The sequence below is a fragment of the Crocuta crocuta genome, unplaced genomic scaffold (assembly GCF_008692635.1).
Source record: "Crocuta crocuta isolate KB4526 unplaced genomic scaffold, BGI_CrCroc_1.0 scaffold15, whole genome shotgun sequence".
Lineage (NCBI taxonomy): Eukaryota > Metazoa > Chordata > Mammalia > Carnivora > Hyaenidae > Crocuta > Crocuta crocuta.
In genome coordinates, this window is record NW_027530508.1 from 2,662,436 (window position 1) to 2,682,474 (window position 20,039).

Below are 20,039 nucleotides of genomic sequence, written 5' to 3' on the forward strand. Positions count from 1 at the left end.
GCGCCTGGGTGGCTTAGTCAGTTAAGCGTCTGACTTTCGCTTAGGTCATGATCTCGCGGTTCGTGGGTTCGAGCCCCGCGTCGGGCTCTGTGCTGACTGCCAGCTCAGAGCCTGGAGCCTGTTTCAGCCTGTGACTCCCTCTCTCTCTGACCCTCCCCTGCTCACGCTGTCTGTCTCTCTCTCCTAGAAATAAATAAAACATTAAAAAATAAAAAAAATAATAAAAAAAAAAGCAATCTGGTAACCCTCTGAGGCAAGGCTACTAAAGACCACGGTCCTCAGAGAGAACAGAAGGCAATACTTCTCCCTCGGACCCAAGTGTGTAGCTAAAATTTAGCATCTCATTTACAGTTTATACAGGGTACTTGCACAACCTCTTGCGATTCCGACAACCTCAACAAGAAAATATCTACCTCGTTTTATGGACAATGAAACCTCAATGAGACAAATAGGACCTACCCCCGTTTAATGAAATGGGGTTTAACGGGATTTAATAAAAGCCAGAGAGGTAAAACAATTTGCCTGAGGTCACACAGCCAGCCAACCATGAAAACAGAAGCGCTGGGTCCTGGACAGTCCACTGGGCAACACTCTTTTCAGAGGAGCTCCGTGTTGCCAACCCCGAGTGCACGCATTCACTGCTGCAGAGAACTCAACCCAGGAGGCCCGGATTTGAACAATACTCTGAATCTACAACCCCAGGTTACAGAAGCAGCTCATTACGCCGGTACCGGGGACGAGAGTGTTGCCTACACACGGCTGGAGTTTGAGCCACATCAGGTTGCCACAGGAAAGCTGGCAAGGAATACGGACACACGAGGTCCATGCCGTCATTTGGGACCTTGAATGATTCTTCCTTCCTAGGTCTCCAGCTGCCTGCCATCTACTTCTCTGCTCCCCTCCACACACAGCTCCTCAGCAGGAGTCATCTACACCACTGGCTCTCCAAAGGGTGGTCTGGAGCGCGGGACTCCACGGAGCCAAACCTTTTCATGCTAACACCAAGACACATCTGCCTTTTTACTTTCCTCCTCTCTGGCACGTATGGTGGAGTTTTCTGGAGGTTACATGATGATGAGGGACGTGGCACCAGGTTAACGTCAGAAGCAGATAGGAGAACCCAGCCGACTGACTGGCGGATGGCGAAAAGATTTGCAGAAATACAAAACTCTGCCGCTAGTGAGCAGACTCCCTCAATTTTTGTTTTTGAAAATACTTCTCAAAAATAATGATGCTTAGGTTAAAGTGTAACTGACTTTTGTTCATTTGAAAGGAATATTTAAAACATTTGCTTTAGTTTTTAATTCTGCCAGTATCCATAGATAGAACCCAAAACGGGACCTCTCTGGAGCCCTCAACTTCAGGAGGAGAATGGAGCCTTCAAACCACAAACTTGGAGAGTCCATGGTCTCTTTCTCTCACGGTCTCCCACTCCTCTCATTTCCTCTCAAACCCACCCCATTATGTGCCACCAAACTGCCTGTGAGTGCCAATGTCTTCCTAATCCCTGAAGCCAAAGGCCAGTCCTCCTCAGTCCTCCCCTCCCTCAACCCACCAGCATAAGGACCACGGCGGATGCCTTCCTCCTGCTGGGGTCTCATCTTCATCCCGCATCCAGGACACCGGACCCAGGTCTCCTCCCTCTCTGGCTCCTTTCCTTCTCCCCAACCTCACTGGGAGACGGCCCAGAGCTCGGTCCCTCTTTGAACTCTGTGCCCACTGTGGCGCCTTGGCACTCTCTAAATTTGTTACCTCTAGACCAGATCTCACCCCTGAACCCCAGGCTCCTCTACCTGTTCTACCGCTGTGCATGGACTCTAATTCGGCCTTCCAAACTTTCACATGACAGCAAAGCCTAACTTTCTCCAGCCAAACCTGTTCCTCGATGCCCCTCCCATCTCATTTGGTGACCACCCCATCCTTCCAAAAGCTCCCAAAACCTCTAAGTCATCCGGGATTCCTTTCTCTCCTACCATTCAATCTAGCAGGAAATTGTTGGCGACTTCAAAACTCATCCCAAATCCAATCTCCCCTCCCTGGCTCCACTGTTCAAAGCCACCATGCTCTCACACCTGGGTTGCTACAGGAGCCTCCTATCTTATCCCCTGTCCTTTGAGGCCTGGCAGCCACAATGATCCTTTCAAAAGATCCAGACACACCCAGGACTTTCCACCTTACCCAGGCACAAAACCCCAACCCCTTACAATGGCCTATAAGGCCTACCCTAGTTGACTCCTGGTTATCTTTCTTCTTTTCTTACACTCCCCTCCCTGCTCTATCCAGTCTTTGAGCCTTTATTCTGGCTCTTCCCTCGGTCTGGGATGCTTTTTCCCCCCAACAAGGAATCCTCATGACTCACTCCCTCAACTCCTCCTAACCTTTACTCAAATGTCACGGTCTCAGAGACTCACCCTGATCTCTTCCACTTGAAAGTACACCTCTACCCTCCCCCTCCCAGTATTCCGATCGCCCTTGTCCTGCCCTAAGGCCCCCAGAGTACTGAGTTTTTTCAAACGTATTACTTGTAAGTCCATCTTCCCAACAGAATGTAAGCCCCACAACTGCCAGGAATGTTTGTCTATGTTATCTACTACCGTGTCTTTGTGCCTCGGATTCCCTGGCAAATAGTTTCCCAACAAGCATGCTGAATATGTGGAATTAGCTTCTCCAGCTATAAACCTTAAATGGGGAGTGGGGTGGGGGGGAGGGGNNGGTGGGGGGGTGGGGGTGAGGGCTGGACAATAGTTCATCCCAATTCAAGCCTCTGATTCCTTAAACTGGCCAGATACAGCTCATGTCTACCACAACTGCTTCTTGAAGCTTTTAGCAACACAAACGAGGGTCAGCTCCTGCTCGTACAGACCCAGGCCCAGGCCCACACCTCTCAGTGCCCCACTGGGACAGGCTAGGCTGTCCAAATAGGCGCCGACTGACCAACTGTTGTCCTCACTTAGCAGTCAGAGCCTGCGACGCTTTGCGGGGCTACATGCCCCATCTTATCTTATGTCAAGGTCATCTATTCCTCCTCCCTGACGGAACCACCCCTCTATGAGCTAGAACTTTGCCCTCCAACACAGCACAAATCCCAGCTGTGGCTGTCCAAACGGAGCCCTGATCTCAATTCGTTGTGACAACCGCACAATTCTAACCCACATTCAGGTCTCCCTTCCAATGACAACCTTCATCCTACCCCAGGGCAAACTTGAATTCTAAGAGGTTTTTTAAAAGCAGAAGGAGATGGAAATGAGAAGTGACGCATGAAACATGACTCAAACATGGTCTCGCCAACCCTTTCTGGGCCCTAACACAGCACTGTCCCCAGCCGAGCTTTAGGGAACACTCTTTCTGGGGGGCCGTGGGACAAACTGGCCTTCCATCTGAAAAGTGCTCAGTGGTTGTGGAAAGGGAGAATTAACCTGGTGACTCAATCCAGAAGTTCACGGAGAACAGATGTGACCAGGGCTCCCCTCGGCACTCACCGACAGCAACTAGCACGCTGGGGGTGATGCACGGAAAGGAAGGGACTAAGAAGCCACCCGGGGGACCGAGGTCTTTGTGTCCAATGTGGCCCCTTGGATCAGCACCACCCCTCATGGCCTCATCTCAAGGATTCAGCAAATTTAAGAGTAGCGTATTTGCAGGCTGCCCTAGTAAGAAAAAAAGGTAGAAGGCAGGGAGGAAGATACACCTGTCCTTAAATGAGGACAGTGGATGGATAAATGACTTCGCTCCTTGCAGAGCTGCAAAGGTGAAACCAGATGCTACCAGCCACCTGGCATATTTGGTAGTCACGTTCTTTTCCCTCCTTCCCACAAAACTAGGCTGAATGATGTGAACATGATTCAAATCTGACCAATATACCAGCCAGCACTTGTGTATGTATATTGCCATGAATCTTCCCAAATGTGAGTTAGTTCCTTCTACTTTCACATCCGGCCAGCTGTTGTGCCAACTGCCTGCCCCGAAGATCCAGGCACTCCTCCATCCTCAGGGCTACTCAATGTCAGGTTCAACAACATCCCTCCTGGCGGGAGTGAACTAATTGGCCCTGTCTGGTCTTGCAGGCTCCAGTTCAACTCAACTCGCATGTGCCGGAAGTTCCAAATGCTCCGCAGGTGGTGCCCAGATGCCTACGAAGTCAGGGTCAGATTCCAGGGTCCCTGGTTCCACCTGATTTCTGATCTTATATTCCTTGCTCACACCTCAGACTCAGGTCCAACTGAACCACCTACCACTGCTGTTGCTGGCACACACTTTGGGGTTCTCCATCTCAGCTCCGTCTGCTCTCCCGGCAGGTCACAGTCTCTACCACGGGCCTGCTTTCTTCACTACCCCAAACCAGCGAAGGCACTCAAAGGCGCTAGGCCGCCTCTGGCTTCAGGTCCTCTGTGGAGGCTATAGTCCTTTTACCTGGAATGCTACCCAGACCCCCAAATCCCCAAGTCCCCTAAAAGGCTCATTTCCCTTAATACCATAGGTCCTTTGTGGTAAAGCAACTATGGTTAAGTACTGACTAGTGTTTCTCTCCCCAACTAAGCTGCAGAATTCATGAGGATGGGGCCATTTCTGCATTTGCTGACCACTGCAGGGCTCAGCACCTGACAAACGAAAGCCTGAATCAATCTCTTAAAATAGGCCAAGACTTCCATATAAGAATATTCACTCCCACATCATTTGCAGTATCTAAGATGGAGAAAACCCATCACATAGCTAAAGTAGGCGAAAGGTGGAGCGCCTGGGTGGCTCAGTTGGTCGGGCGGTGTCCAGCTTTGCCTCAGGTCATGATCTCATGGTTCATGAGTTCGAGCCCCAGGTCAGACTCAGTACTGACAGCTGAGCCTGGAGCCTGCTTCGGATTCTGTGTCTCCCTCTCCCTCTCTGTCTGCCCTTCCCCTGCTTGTGCTCTCTTTCAAAAATAAGGAAACATTAAAAAAATAATAATAATAAAGAAGGCAAAAGGTTACATTACAGCACATGTAATGGAATGCCCAACGATCGAAAACCGTACTTTCCAAGCATCACATGGGGAAATGCTCAGATTAGCGCTGAAAGGGCAGGACACAAAACCGTGCCTAAATATAGCATGAGCTAAACCATGCAGAATCGCACGTGTGCGCAGGAGGGATACAATGGGAGGGGGGAGCATTTATTCTCTGAAAAAAAGCCATCCGTACCTCTTTTGCACATTTTCTCCAGTAAATGTTTATTAAGGGATGAGGAAAAGCATGTCTAAAAAAACTTGAGACTCGGCTCAAACACAACGTCCACTCAGAAAACTTGGCTAGACTTTCCAGCTCTTGCTCCACCCCACAGATCTCCTCCTCAAGACCTGTGGGGGGAAGGAAGGGGGTTGTCTCTAATCGTGGTCTTGAACCCTACAATCTCCCCCTAACACCACGGGGGCTCCCCCAAGGGCCCAGGACAAGGAATCCAGTCCAGGGAGTGCGCATGCAGAAGGAAAGGAGTTACACTCACCTAGTTTAACAACACTCAAGATGCTTTGCCCTGAATTTTAAGCAGCACATGTGACCTGGTCCATTCTGGTTTCAAGTTCAAAGGCATCAGGCCGGTCCTGTGGGTTAGCAGCTAACATATCTTTCAAGAGCTGCTTGATCCCCTCAGACATGGAAGTCCTGCGTTTCTGAGGGATGTGCAACTCCATCTTTGGGTTTTCTAGCAGCGCCTCACCGACAGGGACGATCTCGGTCCCCTGTTTGATGTAGGTCCCCAGGAGCTCCTTCTTGGTCTCAGAGTCAATGAAAGTGATTCGTTCTATCATTGCCCAGATGATAATGCCCAGGGCAAAGATGTCGGCCTTGGCTGTGTAGTGTCCCTCCCAGACTTCGGGGGCCATGTAGAAGTCCGAGCCGCAGGCTGAGGACAGCCAGTATTTATTCACATTCACATTTTTGTGGTCTTGATGGCCCTCTTTTCCTCGGGGGGCCAACCCAGCACAGACCTTGCTCAGCCCAAAGTCAGCCACCTTGAGGATGGGGGTGCCAGAGCGCTCTGTGATGAGGATGTTGTCTGGCTTTAGGTCCCTGTGCACGATGTGGTTTTTGTGCAGGAAGGCAATGGCGCTCGTGAGCTGTAGCATGAAGCTTTTGTTGGTTGCCGGATCCGGCCTCCGGGACAGGACGTACTGATTCAGGTCTCCGCCTTCACAGAACTCCATGACAAACCAGAGATAGCAGGGCTCCTCGGCATAACCCAGGATCCTTTCTCCTAAATCAAAAGAAGACCGGAAAGAGCTTGAGTGCCACGGACACATTCACACCCCTTGTCAGACTACGGGCACGTGGCACGCTAAGGCAAGAAGGACGCTGGTGACAGTGCTCCAGTCCAAGAAGACCAGCAAGACTGGCACTGAGCCAACACTGCACACGCAGGCCCATCCCTACGCACACAGGAGGAGTCAGGGTCAACAAGGCAGGAGTGACACGGGCTGCAGGCACTGGTGTCAGACCCCTGGCTCGGGAATCACCCGACGCCTGGGTACTAACTGGCTTAATGCTGACTGGCTGGCTGAATAACCAGGAAGCAACTGCACTTAGTTCACCTTCCCAAGTTTGCTTCTGCTGTGCCACCTGTACAGGGCCACATGTAATCAATCACTCACGGAATACCTATGCTGGCCCTTGGCGTTCAATTTAACATTGACCACCCCCCAGGAGGTAGGAGGAAACCACCCCATTGTAAAAGATGAAGCTGAGGCTCACAGAGACTGAAGAGTCCAGGGCATGGTTACCGTGCCTCCCAACAGGCAGCATCATACCCCCCCAGCTGACGGGACTGCACACCGGACAAGGTCGAGTGTGCACAGAGGCCATTAAAGGTCTGTTAATCCACCCCAGGCAAAGGGCCTTTCCTGCCCTCCCTCCTGCGACCTGTAGGACTTTGGTCAATGCAGCGAGAATGGCTGCTACAGTTTTGTTGATTTCAGAGCATACTCCAACCGGCGCTTCCTGCTTGCCCACCACATCTGCCCGGCACAGGGGAGTTATAGAACAGGCTCCTGTCTCCATAAAGTGGGGCTTCAGGGAGATAACAGGGATCTAAACCAGTAAGCATCTGAAGTATCTGCCTCAAGGTCAACGTTTAGGGAACAGGGAAGGGAGGGTGGGAGGTGCCAGATCTGGGAGTCAGGAGGGAGGCGCAAGACCCAGAGTTACATGTAAAGGACAGGCAGATCAGTGGGCACGGGGCAAGAGAGGTCCAGGCTGAGAGATGGGATGGATAACGAAACTCAGGAACAAATGGACCAGAGGCATAAACAGGAAGTCTGGCGGAACAGGGGAGTCCAAAGTAGACACACAGGTTTGAATCAAACTGCATGGGCCGGAAGCTCCTGCTCTTTCCAGAAGTCTTTCCTTTTGAACCAAAGAAACTCCAGGAAAGCTGCTGATTGGCATCTCCCAACCAATTCCAATGTTGTTTTTGTAGAGCAATTAGTGGCACACTGGGTCCTTCCAGGGAAGTTACTTGAGGACTACTGCCCCCAGAGTCTAAACAGGCAGATGGATTATCTTGCTGATGAAAAGGCCAGGCCCGCTGGGGGCGGTCCTCTGGATCATTCGGGACCGATCTAATGACCGAAGAAAGACAGTCAGTCTTCAGATCCCTACTATAGTGTCCCTATTCCACCAGAGACCAAGAGCCACACCTCTTCCCACAACCTCCAAAGGCAGTCCGGCCGCCGGAAGCCGCCACTTTGGGGAGCTCTAGGCTGAGGCCAGACTGATAGATGAATAAGGCTAAAGCTCTGGGGTTTTGACCACGATCTGTCAGACCACACTTCCCCTGTAATTATATAATTTGTTTAGATTACTCACAACCAAAGCAATACAGGTAGAACCAGTTTAGGGCAGATGGGTGTTTTGTTGTTGTTGTTGTTGTTAAATTAGCTCTTTCCCACCTCATAATCCTCCTTCTAGGTCACTGGCTCCGGTGGGCTGAGGTTCTTTATCTGAAAACACTGCAGGAGGATGCAGTGATCTGAAGCCCGGATCAATCCAGACTCCAGAGGAAAGACTGTAAAAAGGAGGGCAAGAAAGGCTTGCTGGTGGTACAGCCAGAAAGGAAGCGATTAAAAAGCCATCAAGTTCCCTCGGCAAGGGTGATCATCAGAAAACAGTGAAACTTTTTCACCAAAAGTGGGGAAATAGAGGGTGGAGAATGGTGATTACTTTATATACAAAGTTGGTAACCATGGCAACTAAAGTAAAAAAGAAAACAAGTGGCAAAACAGACTGCATTGTAGGTCCAGGTTAGAAGGACTCAGGGGAAAGAAAAGAAGGGTAAACAAGGGCCCTAAGAAGCAGGGAATGGGGGTGCGGGTGGGGGAGGGGGGTAGATGGGCCACAGGAGCCAAGAGCTAGCTCTGGGGGAATGGAAGCGCAGTAGATGCCACATGAGGGGGCGCTGGGGAGAGAGGAAAGCACTGGTCAGGAAGCAGCAGTCTCCGAATCAGACACAGCATCAGCGAGCGTAACAGAATGGAAAACAGGGAACGGCGGCTACTTTTCCCAGAGGCAAGAGGCATTGCCCTGCATAGGCAGCGGCTGTGGGCTCATTTCGTAAGAAAACTGCAGCGTGTGTTTCTGTGCAGGAATCCCCAAGCTGCCTACTCCCTGACATATGAGGCATATGAGAATTCCAGCCCTTTCCTCCCGGAAGACTGTCTACCTGGGCCCCTACCCACCTCACAGCAAGAGGGAGGGAGGGAGGGCACGTGGCCCTTGATGCATTTTTGCAATAATGCGGAGATGCAAGGCTGGGCAAGGAAACAGAGAGGTTAGGAGGTAAGGCTGGAAGGTGAGGGGGTCTGGGGTTAGATGCCAGCTCCACCGGTTAACTCGGTGGTTTATTAGTTCAATGGAAAACAAGGAGGGACGGAGATACCGCAGAAGGATGGCTAGAACCTTGGGCAAAGGTTGGGAGGGAAGGCCAAACCTCTCTGAACCTCTGCCTCATCTACCCAATGAGAGGGACGCCTACGCCACATATTCCTGGGAGTTAAGTCTCGGGCAAAAGGTCTCCTTCGCAGAACCTAAGATACTTCAGGGAAAGGACATCCTAACCATCAGTAACAGCCCTCCTGGGCCTCAGCCAAGTCCGAGGAAGCCACGATTCCCACTAACCCTGGTGCTGTATAGGCCATGGAGTGAAGCTCCCACATGTTAGGAACCAGAGGAGACAAGTCAGAAAATGAAAGCGGAGGATCCTATCGTATTGCTGACGCTCTAAGAGCCAAACCCATGTTCTAGCCAGACCAGATGGGTTTTGAGGTGCTCTCTCCCTAGAAGACCTCCCCTCTCCCCAGATCTCTGCAGGTACACCTGAATGTGAACCTTTGGGCCCTGCCTGAATGCCAGCCGACCGGGTGCTGGCCTGATCCCCCAGGTAATGTCCCTCTTCTGACCAGCCATGGCCCTAACCTTGTCATGTACCAAGGGGCTTGCACACCAGGGAAGGAAAAAGCGCTCAGGCTTCCAGGGATTACCAAGCACAGGATTCCTGGAGACACGTCACTGGGGTCCACCAGTCAGCAGGGGGCTCATGAAGGTCAGGTGACCCACGGGACTTTGGCACCCGTCCATCTTCCAGCGGGCCCAGCGGTCACCAGGCCACCCCGTGATTACCCCGTTTTGGGACATGTAATTGGAATACTCATGCACCATCTAGTAGTTGAAACCTCACGTGAGGCTTCCAGTCTTTTTGAATGGACAGAAACAAAAGTAAATTTTATAATTCCTTTGTCTGGTATAGCCTGACAGTTCTGTAAGGTGAGTAGGAGCTAAAAATTTAGCTTCCCCAAGGGGGGTGGGGGGTGGGGGGGACAGAAGACTGTTACCTCTAACTGTTAAAGGATTTGAGGTAAATTAACCTGGAAGAGGCCACTGGCCTCTGGGTCCCAGGCACCACTTAAGGGTCAACGTGGGAACAGTCTCCTTTCTCCGGACACAGTTTTATCGGTGGGGAAACTAAACAAAAGGTTAAGTAACTTGCCCAAGATCATCACCGGCATGACTGGCTGGGTAGGATGTGAATGTCCACTGCCAAGTCCTTCTACCACACAACACTGTCACCTGGGTCCCAAGAAATGCATCTTGATTAAAGAAAGACAGGCCCACTTTCAGGAGAGTTTGGTAGCCTTCCCCTCAAGGCTAACAGCAGCCAGGAGACCACAAAATAAACTCGATTTCAAAACCTATTCTATGCCCCAGTTCCCTGGAAGACAGAAAATGGGAGGGGGAAAAAGGGTCAAGCAGGTGTCTCCCATCTCATTCCTCAGTGGACTCAGTAGGGTTTACATCTCTCAACAAAATGGCACCTGCTTTGTTCAGAGACTTGAGGCCTATAGGCTAAGCATAAGGACAAGTCAGTGTGAGCTTTGGGACAGCAGCAACCTCCTACGAAGGGAGACAAAATATCCAGGGGGTTATAAGCCTCTGTCCAGGCTGTCTCCAGAAGTTGGATTTCCTTGCTCAGTCAATTCCATTCAAACGTTTCCTGGGCACACACTGCCCGTCAGACACCGGACACGAGTTAACCGTAGTCTCTGCCCTCGCAAAGGATTCTGGTCTTCAGAGACAAGAGTGACTAACCACAGCTAAGGGAGCAAGGAACAGGGCACAGTTCTGCCCGAGGAGTGGGAAGGGTGGTTAGGAGAGAAAGGCAGGCGGCCACCACTCAAGAGTGACCACTGAGCAGGGTCACACACCACACAGGGCTGGTGTGAGCTTGCAGCGAGGGACCCAAGTAACCTGGTCGGCGCAGAAGAGAAGGACTGAGGAGATAGATGGGCAGAAAGGAGGCTGGAGGGGAAGACACTGGAGTCAGGTCAGAAGAGTCAGTGACGGGCAGACTGAAGGATTTGAACTTAGGCTCTGAGAAATGGGAAATAAAAGCTGTTGACGTATTTTAGAATGATACACTGCTTACTGAATCTTAAGTCCCTGATTTTAAGACATACCGTTTACAGAAGACGGAGTGGCTAATACACCACCACCCAGCACGGTTTCAGCTGGGTTCTGAGTCCCAAGATGCTAAAGGTCTCAGAATCGCGGAAACAAGTTCCTTCTGCAGGCACGAGGAGTTAAAAGATGGAAGACAGACCAGCAGCTGAGCGATTCAGCAAGAGTTTCTGAAACCCAAAGAAGAAAGGGCTGGCAAGGGAGGAGAGAAGGGCATGGAGGGGAAGGTCCTGGGAGGTTTACAATCAACCGAACTCAGGAACATCGCATGTCCTAGGTGATGGAAAGGAAGAATGGAGAGAGTGCTCTAGCCAATCCTCTTCCTACTCCAAACCCCTCTCTACTTAGACCGTAATTATATCCCCCTTTCCAGGTGAGGACACAAAGGCTCAAGATTAGTTGCCTATGGTCTCATGGCTAGGAAGAGGCAGGGCCCAGTCTCGATTTTTTTTTTTTTTTTTGAGACAGAGAGAAACAGAGTATGAATAGGGGAGGGGCAGAGAGAGGGAGACACAGAATCCAAAGCAGGCTCTGGAGTCTGAGCTGTCAGTACAGAGTGCGACGTGAGGCTCGAACCCTCGAACCGCGAGATCATGACCTGAGCTGAAATGGGACGCTTAGCCGACTGAGCCAGCCAGGCGCTCCTACAGCCCGGATTCCTAACCATGACGTTCTACTACTGCCTTAGTGCCAGCAGCAGAATGGAACACTTAGTCGTTCTAAGGCACACTGTGAAGTGAGGTCCTTGTTAAGTTCACATACATATGCCCCCAAGGAGCTGAATGTTCACCTAGTCCCTAGTGTTGATAGTCCAACCACACAACATCCAGATTCATTTTTCAGCAGAGCACAAATTAGGATTTTGACTGAAATGTGCGGAGACAGCTCACCAATATGTATAACAAGTCTTCAAAATGCTCCATCCGTTCGACATAAAAAAAAAACCTCACTCTAGGAATTTAGTCTAATACCAAAAAAGACCAAAAAAAAAAAAAATTAAAAATAAAAAAAAACAAAAAAACCATAAAAAACACCCCACAAAAAATATCACCAACGGCAGCAAGAAGGGCACAGTAAGCACCCAAAGCACCAGAATTCGTATCTGATACAACAAAAAGTGAAGGACTGGATGGGGCACCTGGGTGGCTCAGTGGGTTATACGTCCGACATCACCTCCGGTCATGATCCCACGGTTCATGGGTTCGAGCCTCACATCAGGCTCTGTGCTGACAGCTCAGAGCCTGGAGCCTGCTTCGGATTCTGGGTCTCCCTCTCTCTCTGCCCCTCTCCAGCTCATGCTCGGTCTCTCTCCATCTCTCAAAAATAAACAAACATTAAAAAAAAGAAAAAGAAAAAAGGCGAAGGATTGGAAATGACGACCCAAGAAGAGTTAGTGCATAATTGTGGTACCGCTGCTTGGTTGAAAGCTTTGAAGGGTCATGTTATACTTCTAATTTACTTAAATAAGAAGTCAAAAGAGGTCACATACCATCATGTCAGATGTCAAGTTTAATACAAAATTTATTAAATAGAAGAAAAAGGAATAAGGAAAAAAATCTAGGAAGATGAGCTTTGAATTCATTATGACGGCAGCCCTCCCGGCTTTTGATTAGTTAAAAGCTGTACGTTAATGTATTAAGTTTTAAAGGAGTGGTTCAGCTGAAAATTGGTCCTGAGAAGATGCTGAAGAAGACCCTTCTGGAAGACAATCCCATCTTCCCTAAGAGAAAGAGGGGCACACCGACCGAGCCCTGGTCCTAGTCTCAATGACCTTGGGCTGTGTCAGGTCACTATGAAGAGGCTGGGTCCAGTATCCACACAGAGGGTGTGTGCAAAGTACTTCACAGGATTAGTCAAATGTCACTGGGCTCTAGACAATTAACCCCTGATGGTGGCTGTCAAGACAAAGATACAGTGGCCTACAGAGGCCGAGAGGCCAAGCACCCGTAGGCCTAGCAGCAAAGGACAAGGGCTGTGGAGCCAGCCAGGCCAAGGGTCGCCGCCACGACTCTGCCACTTACATGGCTGTGTGACCCTGGGCAAGTGTCGTAAGACCCTATGAATTGGTTTCATTTCCATAAATTGGGAGACATCTACCTCATGAGGCCACTGGAAGCCTTGACGGGGACACAGGACCAATTCTGCGTGCTATCTGGATGCCAGAGTAAACAACTACTGAGCGTTAATTGTGTTCACGTGCCTGGACACCACTGGGGGCCCTCTGACAGTCGTAAGGCAACGCATCAAGGACGCAGAGACTGGAAAGGGCATCTGGATGTAAATCTAGAGCAGACCCTTCGCTGGTGGTACTGGACAAGTTACTTGACCTTCACAGATCTGGACTTTCTCCTGTCTAAGAAAACCAATCTCCCAAGTTCAAGTGAGAGGATTAAATGAGAAAAGGAGCATGAAAATACTGGGGCCAGCTATTAGTTCTAGAACACGACAGGGGTCTTGTTAGAATGCGGACTCTGCCAGCCAGGCACGGAGTGGGAAGTAACCCTCGGCGGCCAACTCCTTCCTCTCACGTGTGAGGGCCTTACCACCTACCTACACCTCCCCTCTTGCCCAGATTGCTTCTGTTTACCCTTTTACAACTCCTCCTTCTTGCCCTAAACTTAGTCCGCCTTCCTGGCAGCCACTCCCCTGGAGCACCTCGCTCTCACAGGCCACAGTGAAGTAACATCCATTGTGCTCTGCCCGTCTCCTCCATTAGACTGGGCACTCATGGCGGGAGGAAACCAGGTCTCTGGCCTCCTGGTGTGCCTCATACACAGTAGGTGCTCAATAACTGGGTGAAATGAAACAAGAGGAGAATTGTGAGCTAGAGCTTCAACAACAAGGGAGAAAGTTCTAGTAGTAGGCATGCAGAATACGTACATTACGGACAACTAGGTCAGGGTCCAGAATTCTGGAGTCACTAAGGACCCTACTGAAGGCCAAATCCAAGTCAAAAGTGAACGGACGTTTTCTAGGAGGCTGAGCAATTCTTGGGAATTTGCACTATAAAAAGCCTACCCAGTGCAACTCAATTAGCCCAAACTCTCAATTAAGCAAGGGCTGTTCCCGTCTCCTGAGGCTGAGATCTCAAATTCCCAGTGCACGCAGAAGGCAGGCAGTCAGCAGTAAGAGAGAAGTCTGCATGTCTCCAGACATTCAGGAGCAGAGCAGAAGGGAGGAACAGGGTCCCTGGCAGGTGAGACATTGGGGGGGGGGCGCATAGGAACCAGCAGTGCTAAGCACTGATTAGTACATAATTAAGAACAGTAGCCATTAGTTTCGGAGTAAAACATGATTATGCCCATTTAACCACCAGGAAAAAAACAGAAGCACCCAGAACTTAAGCCACCTGTCCCGAGAGCTCAGCACAGCTGGTAAGGGGAATGGAGATGAGCTCTAACACCTGTGCTCAGTTCCCAGTTTGGTTATTTGCTTGGCTGTGTTACACTGGGCAAGCTCGCAAACCTCAGTCTCCCCACTTGTAAAATAGGGGTAATTACAGTACCGACTTCTAGATAATTCAGAGTTGCTTTCTAGGGGTAGGGGTGGAGGGATTCGGTTTTCCTAAGCGCTCAACAGGCTGGGGTGGGGGTGGTCTGTAGGTTGACAAGCCAATCCCCGGCTAAGCCCCCAGTTTCCCACCCCGCAGAACTCTGGCCTCAGCTTAGTCTACTCCAGAGGGAGCCTCTGCTGTTTTCTAGGCTACCCACCACTCATGACCTTGAGTTGCAGCCCCTTGGGCCTGTGTCTTCTGCATGCCCCATGGAGGAAACTTTGCAGAGCCTCTCCTGATGCAGTGCCTGCCTCGCCGTAGCCACTGGGCCTATAGGTGCACAGACCAGACTTCCCAAGGACCTAGATTCTCACCCACGTGAGGCCACCTAAAGATCTCTTGATATAGTAAACGTGAAGTGAAACAGTTGGTGCAGCAGAACTTGAGTCTTCCCCAGACGGGATAAGCTAGACCCCCCAGCTTTCCCCAAACTTCTTTGGTTTTACGAGCCTTGCGTTTGTCCTCTGTGCGTGCGTGCGTGTGTGTGTATATATATATATAAATCCCTCATTTGTTGTCAGAAGGATCAGTGTGTGCATTAGAAAGACCTCCAGAATTTGAGTTTAGCCTGACACGGAGTCTTAGACTGGTCTTTTTTTTTGTTTAACGTTTATTTATTTTTGAGACAGAGCACAAGCTGGGAAGGGGCAGAGAAAGAGAGGGAGACACAGAACCTGCAACAGGCTCCAGGCTCTGAGCTGTCAGCAGAGCCCGATGCAGGGCTCGAACCCACAGACTGCGAGATCATAACCTGAGCCGAAGTCGGACACTTAACCGACTGAGCCACCCAGGTGCCCCTGGTCTGCTGTCTAAGCAGCAGCAATCTTGAATTTAGTTTTAGGTGCATTTGGGACAGGGTCCTTTGGCAATGGAAACAAGGGGATAGAAGCCAACTGTTGATGTTTTAACTCTAGCTTTTTCATACTTCTCACAAAAAACTCAAAGACATCAGCTCATCAGCCAAATAGTTTAAAGGATTGTTAATCTGGTTTAAGAAAGCGTGGGAGGCTAGCACTAACTCGTGGGGGCAAGTCCTCTTTTCTAGGCTTGGTTCCTTCCACTGACTCTGAAACTTCTGTTCTCTACTTGACACTCTACATGGTCTACGTTCAGAGAAGGGAAGGACAGGCGACCTAGAAGCGATCAAACAAAGTTGGAAGAGACCAAGAACTACATTAAGTTTCTCTTTTCTTTTCGACATTGGATTCACAGGTCACATGATTAAGACTATAGAGTGCCTACTGTGTATTCCCTAGACAGCAGATACTGAGGAGAAAAAAAAAACCCCAACTATTCTCTGGCCCAACTCTGAAATAAATCCCCTTTCTTCTTTACCTAGCTACAAGGTCCTACACATCCGTCTTCCAAGCCTACCTTCTCTGCCAACTCCTGGCTAACTCTAGATTATCTTCCTGTCGATCCTGTGCAACACTCTGTAGAAAGCCCTTGTTAACCAGACCACTTGCCTTTTCCTCTGGTGACCCTGATTAGCACTTATGTCTTCCACAGGTCCTCAAACTTTCCAAACTAAGTTCCTTTGGGGCAAAGACTGTCCTCTTCCCTCCCCCCAATCTCCAGAAATGCTACTATGGGGACTAAAAGTACGTGGATTTGGTTCAACTGAGACTTTAAAATCAGATTAACACTTTTTTGGTCCATTTCAAAATTATTCTAAATTGCAGGAGACTGGGCAAAAGATGACTGCAGAAGAGTTTAATGACAGGGTTGAACCAGATTATCTCGAAGATTCCTTCCAGCTTTGACATTTCTAAGTGGAAACAGCAAGCTGTAGCACCCCAGGGCTGATTGAAACTGCAAATTTTGGAAGCTGAAGGCAGGAAAGCTTAACTTTGAGTAATGTGGGTCTTTTTGTTCTTTACTTTAATACTAATAGCAGAAAACAATGCCTACTTACAGCTTCCTAAATTTACATTTGACATGTAAATTTCAATGTCGGTTTCAAAAGCGAGGTTGTCTACATTTCCTCTACTGCCCTGAGCCCAGACGGTTACCTGACCCACGCAGAGGCTCCCATACTTGAGAAGACTCCCAACAACTGAAAGGGACAATTAATGTGTGTGGCCTGAAGCAACATTATTTCCTTTCTCTAGACCGGTTTTGTTTTCATTCACACAATTAGAATTGTGTGGTAGAAGATACCAGTTTTCCCCTCAACCTGGTGTTAATGACAACAGATACAACAGGATGTGCTCCATGGTCCAACAAGTTTTCGGAAACTTGAACAAGCAGAGTGAATCTCAAAAGGGATGATGAAAGAGGATGCAAAATGTGGACTCTACTTATTGAGGCTGCTAGTTCCTCCTTATCTGAGCACGTCGGGACATTCCCAGAGTGCACAGCCGCTTCGGGACATAGGCACACTTATCTTCTGGATAAAGGAATGCTTTCCCACAGGTTTTAAACAACTTGAATGTCTCATGCAGTCAGTTCAGACAGGCCACGATTGAAAGCGAGCCTAACACCAAAGCCTATGGTATTAACCACCAGACTATGCTGCGACCGTTTACTGTGGAGATTGGACAAACTGCTACATGCGAGAGAATGTGAACAGGATTTAGATGTAAGGAGAGGAAGGCAAGACTTCACACCCAGGTGGAAGCTTCAAGATGGGCCTCAATGAACCCGGGGTAGAAGGGGATCAGTGGCAAAGTGTGAATTCCCACATCCCACGGCAGTCCTGTATTATGGAAGTCCAGACTATTCTGTGAAGATGGACCGCCTGAGAATGAAAGTGTAGGGCCTGTAGAACACAGGTAAGCTCAAATCTCCTGGATAAAGTCTTTGCAAAACAAATGTATTTGCCCCAGGGAGAGAGTGGGCTTTTTAGGATGGAAGAAAACTGGGCATCAAAAGTAAAAACCTATTTTGAAAAAACTCCAGGTGTTACCGATCTTGGCCCTCAACCCACCGCCAAACACCTGAAATGGGACAGAGTTCTCTTGGGATGGGCTGTAGGAGACTAAAATCAGGCAAAAGCTTCAAATAAAATGCCCTCTCCAACCCCATCCGGTTCTTAAAAGGTCAGTTCCAACTTTTTCTGCTGGGAAGTGAGGGCATCGTTAACCCATCTGAAACAATCTAGGCCTTGAATTAAGACAGATCTGGGTTCACTGTCATTCAAGCTCTGAAAAACTGTAAAGAAACCCAACTTTCCTATACAAGCTGATTAACCTCATCAACTTCTATTTGTTCACCTCTAATCCTTCACTTATAGAAAAAGGAGAGGGTTTACTTTCAAGATTACGTAGAATCACTCTGTAAGACATTTAGGACATAGCTAGGACTCAATCAGATTGGGAACCTCTCCCTTGAGAGGGTCTCCTAAGACCTTTCGAAGCCACCTGCCCTCCCCTCTCTGAAGAGAGCCTGGGCTACTTGGAGTCTGAACAAAACTGAACGCTCAGGATGAACTCACTCCCCTCCTAACTGCAGCCAAAACCCAGAAACCAGGATTGGCCTTCCCATGAGTCGCAAAGCTCCCTTGCCTCGCTGGGCCCCGTCTTCACTATGAAGAAAAACACCCAGGACAGCCAGCCTCAGGGAGTTAAGAAAAAGATTAAGTATGTAAAAGAGAGGAAAGGAGGGAAAAGGTGTTACAAGTTACATGACAGCTCTACGCCCTCCTGGGGCGTTATTATTCTGCAGGCCCCAGAGGACTTAGCCAGGAAACCCACCAGTTTGCCTGACTGCCCTGGGATGTGCCGGGGTCTCGAGAAAAATGAACACTAGGAAGTAAAAGTGTGGGGGTGGAGCTGGAGGGTGTCAGGACTTTTGGAACCAGACAGGGAGGAGGTGTGGGTGGGTCCAGTAAAGTTCTTTTTGTTTGCTTTGGGAGGGAAAGAGAAGAGGCCCTAGAGAGGGGGCTGCAGAAGGTCTTCCACCAACTCTGAACCCCTGCTCTTCCTCTAGGGAGCTTCAAAGTGCTAGAAGTAGTAACAGTTCACCTTTATGGAGTACTTGCTAAGTTAATGGTTAGCACTTAATGAGCCCGTTTTAGAAAAACACCAGCTAACGTTTGAACCAGGGACTGATCGGGGGTCCCGAGATGAGAAGAGGGCCCAAATGCCTGGGCCCGGGAAAGGAGGGTGTGTCTGGGCCCAGGGTGACAGGACCGGGACCAGGGCCTGGGGGGTCAATTGGGGCCGGGCCATCCAGGGGAGTGGGTCTGGGCCCCGTGGGGGCGGGCCGGCCAGTGGCGCTCCTACCTTTGAGCGAGGTCTCCACCAGGCGCAGGTAAAGCTGCGAGCTCTTGTTGCCGTGGCTCATGCGCTGGGCTAGCCCGTTGCGCTGCAGGACGCACTCCTCAAACTGCACGACGTTCTGGTGGCGCCGCTTGAGGCTGGTCAGGGCCCAGAATTCGGCCAGCGCCAGCTCCACGTTCTCGGGGGCGTCGCAGCGGATCTTCTTGACCGCCACCCGGGCCCCGCTGCGCCCGGCCACTGCCTCGTAAACCACGCCGTAACTACCGCGCCCGATCTCTGCCAACAGGCTGTACCGCGGCCGCGCCGACCCGCCGCCGCCCTCTGGCCGCCGCCGCGCCAGGTAGGCCTCGCCCGGGGCCTCGGCTGCCACCGGATCCATGGCCTGGGCCGCTGCCGGCCTCAGCTTCGCGCTGGGCGCCCGCGGCACTGGGCTTCGCCTTTTCCGCTCGGGGCTTTGTGTACCTCTGCGGGCGCCGTCCTCCTCCCCCGTTTCCATGGCTGCGGGCGGCGGGGGGAGCAGCAACGGCGCTGCCCGGGTCCCCCCTGCCTCATCCCTCCGTCCGGCCCCGGGACGTGGAGGAGTGGGACCTTGGATTGTGACCTGCTGGCGAAAGGATTGGTTAACCAACTAGGCCGAAGCAGGGAGGCCAGGTAGGAGCGCAGGCCGCAGGGCGTCCCACCTCCTCCTTCTCCTCCTCCGGCCGCCGCGGCCCCTTTAAGACGGAAGCCGCGGCTGATGACTGAACAGGGGAGGGGAGGGGAAAGCGGGAAAGACGAAACCACTAGGCTGTGGCTCAGAGGGGGAACCGGAAAGAAACGCAAAACGTCCCCGCCCTCTCAGTTAAACTGTCGCCCAAGAATAGGAAAAACAAGGACCAGCAGTCTTTACAATTTAAGAGAATTGCCTTAAGAAGCAACTTTGACTGCGGAAATCTTTTTCCCTGCCCGGTCTCCTCTGGGATACCCCTCCCCGCATCCCGCTTTAGGTTCTCCCGGGTGTAAACAGTCCGTTGAATTAAGCCCGAGCTGAGCCCGGCGGACGGACCCAAGTCCTGGAGGGCGGCGGGTGGGGTTAGAAATTCCGCGTCCCTAAGCCCGCCCAACTGGGAGGCCGATTGCCCTCCCCAAGCGTCCGAGGTGACGGGGGTGGCTCCAGCCTCGGCGCCTGCTGTGACTCCGCAGATTGCGCCCTTACCTGACCGGCGCGCCTCCATTTCCGGGCGGCCCGTTTCCCCCCTGGCGCCCCGGGCCGGGGATGGTCCGGTCCGGGCCAGGGCTGCCTCCGGT

The 20,039-nt window shown here is 50.8% G+C and overlaps 1 protein-coding gene across 2 annotated transcripts in view; it reads right to left on the reverse strand.

Annotated features, from left to right (window-relative positions):
- Positions 1–20,039, reverse strand: part of STK35 (serine/threonine kinase 35) — a 40,169-nt gene that overhangs the window by 19,940 nt on the left and 190 nt on the right. The window contains exons 1-4 of one of the 2 annotated variants that reach the window (XM_077766989.1): positions 19,948–20,039; positions 18,756–19,353; positions 5,476–6,225; positions 5,197–5,329 (exon numbers count right to left, since the gene is read on the reverse strand). The exon at positions 19,948–20,039 is cut by the window's right edge and continues 190 nt beyond it. In XM_077766989.1, coding sequence (XP_077623115.1) covers positions 5,513–6,225; positions 18,756–19,353; positions 19,948–20,039 — 1,403 coding nt within the window. In that variant the 3' untranslated portion in view covers positions 5,197–5,329; positions 5,476–5,512. Of the gene's footprint in view, positions 1–5,196; positions 5,330–5,475; positions 6,226–18,755; positions 19,354–19,947 lie in introns of those variants that run through there. The other variant, XM_077766988.1, reaches the window with a different exon arrangement.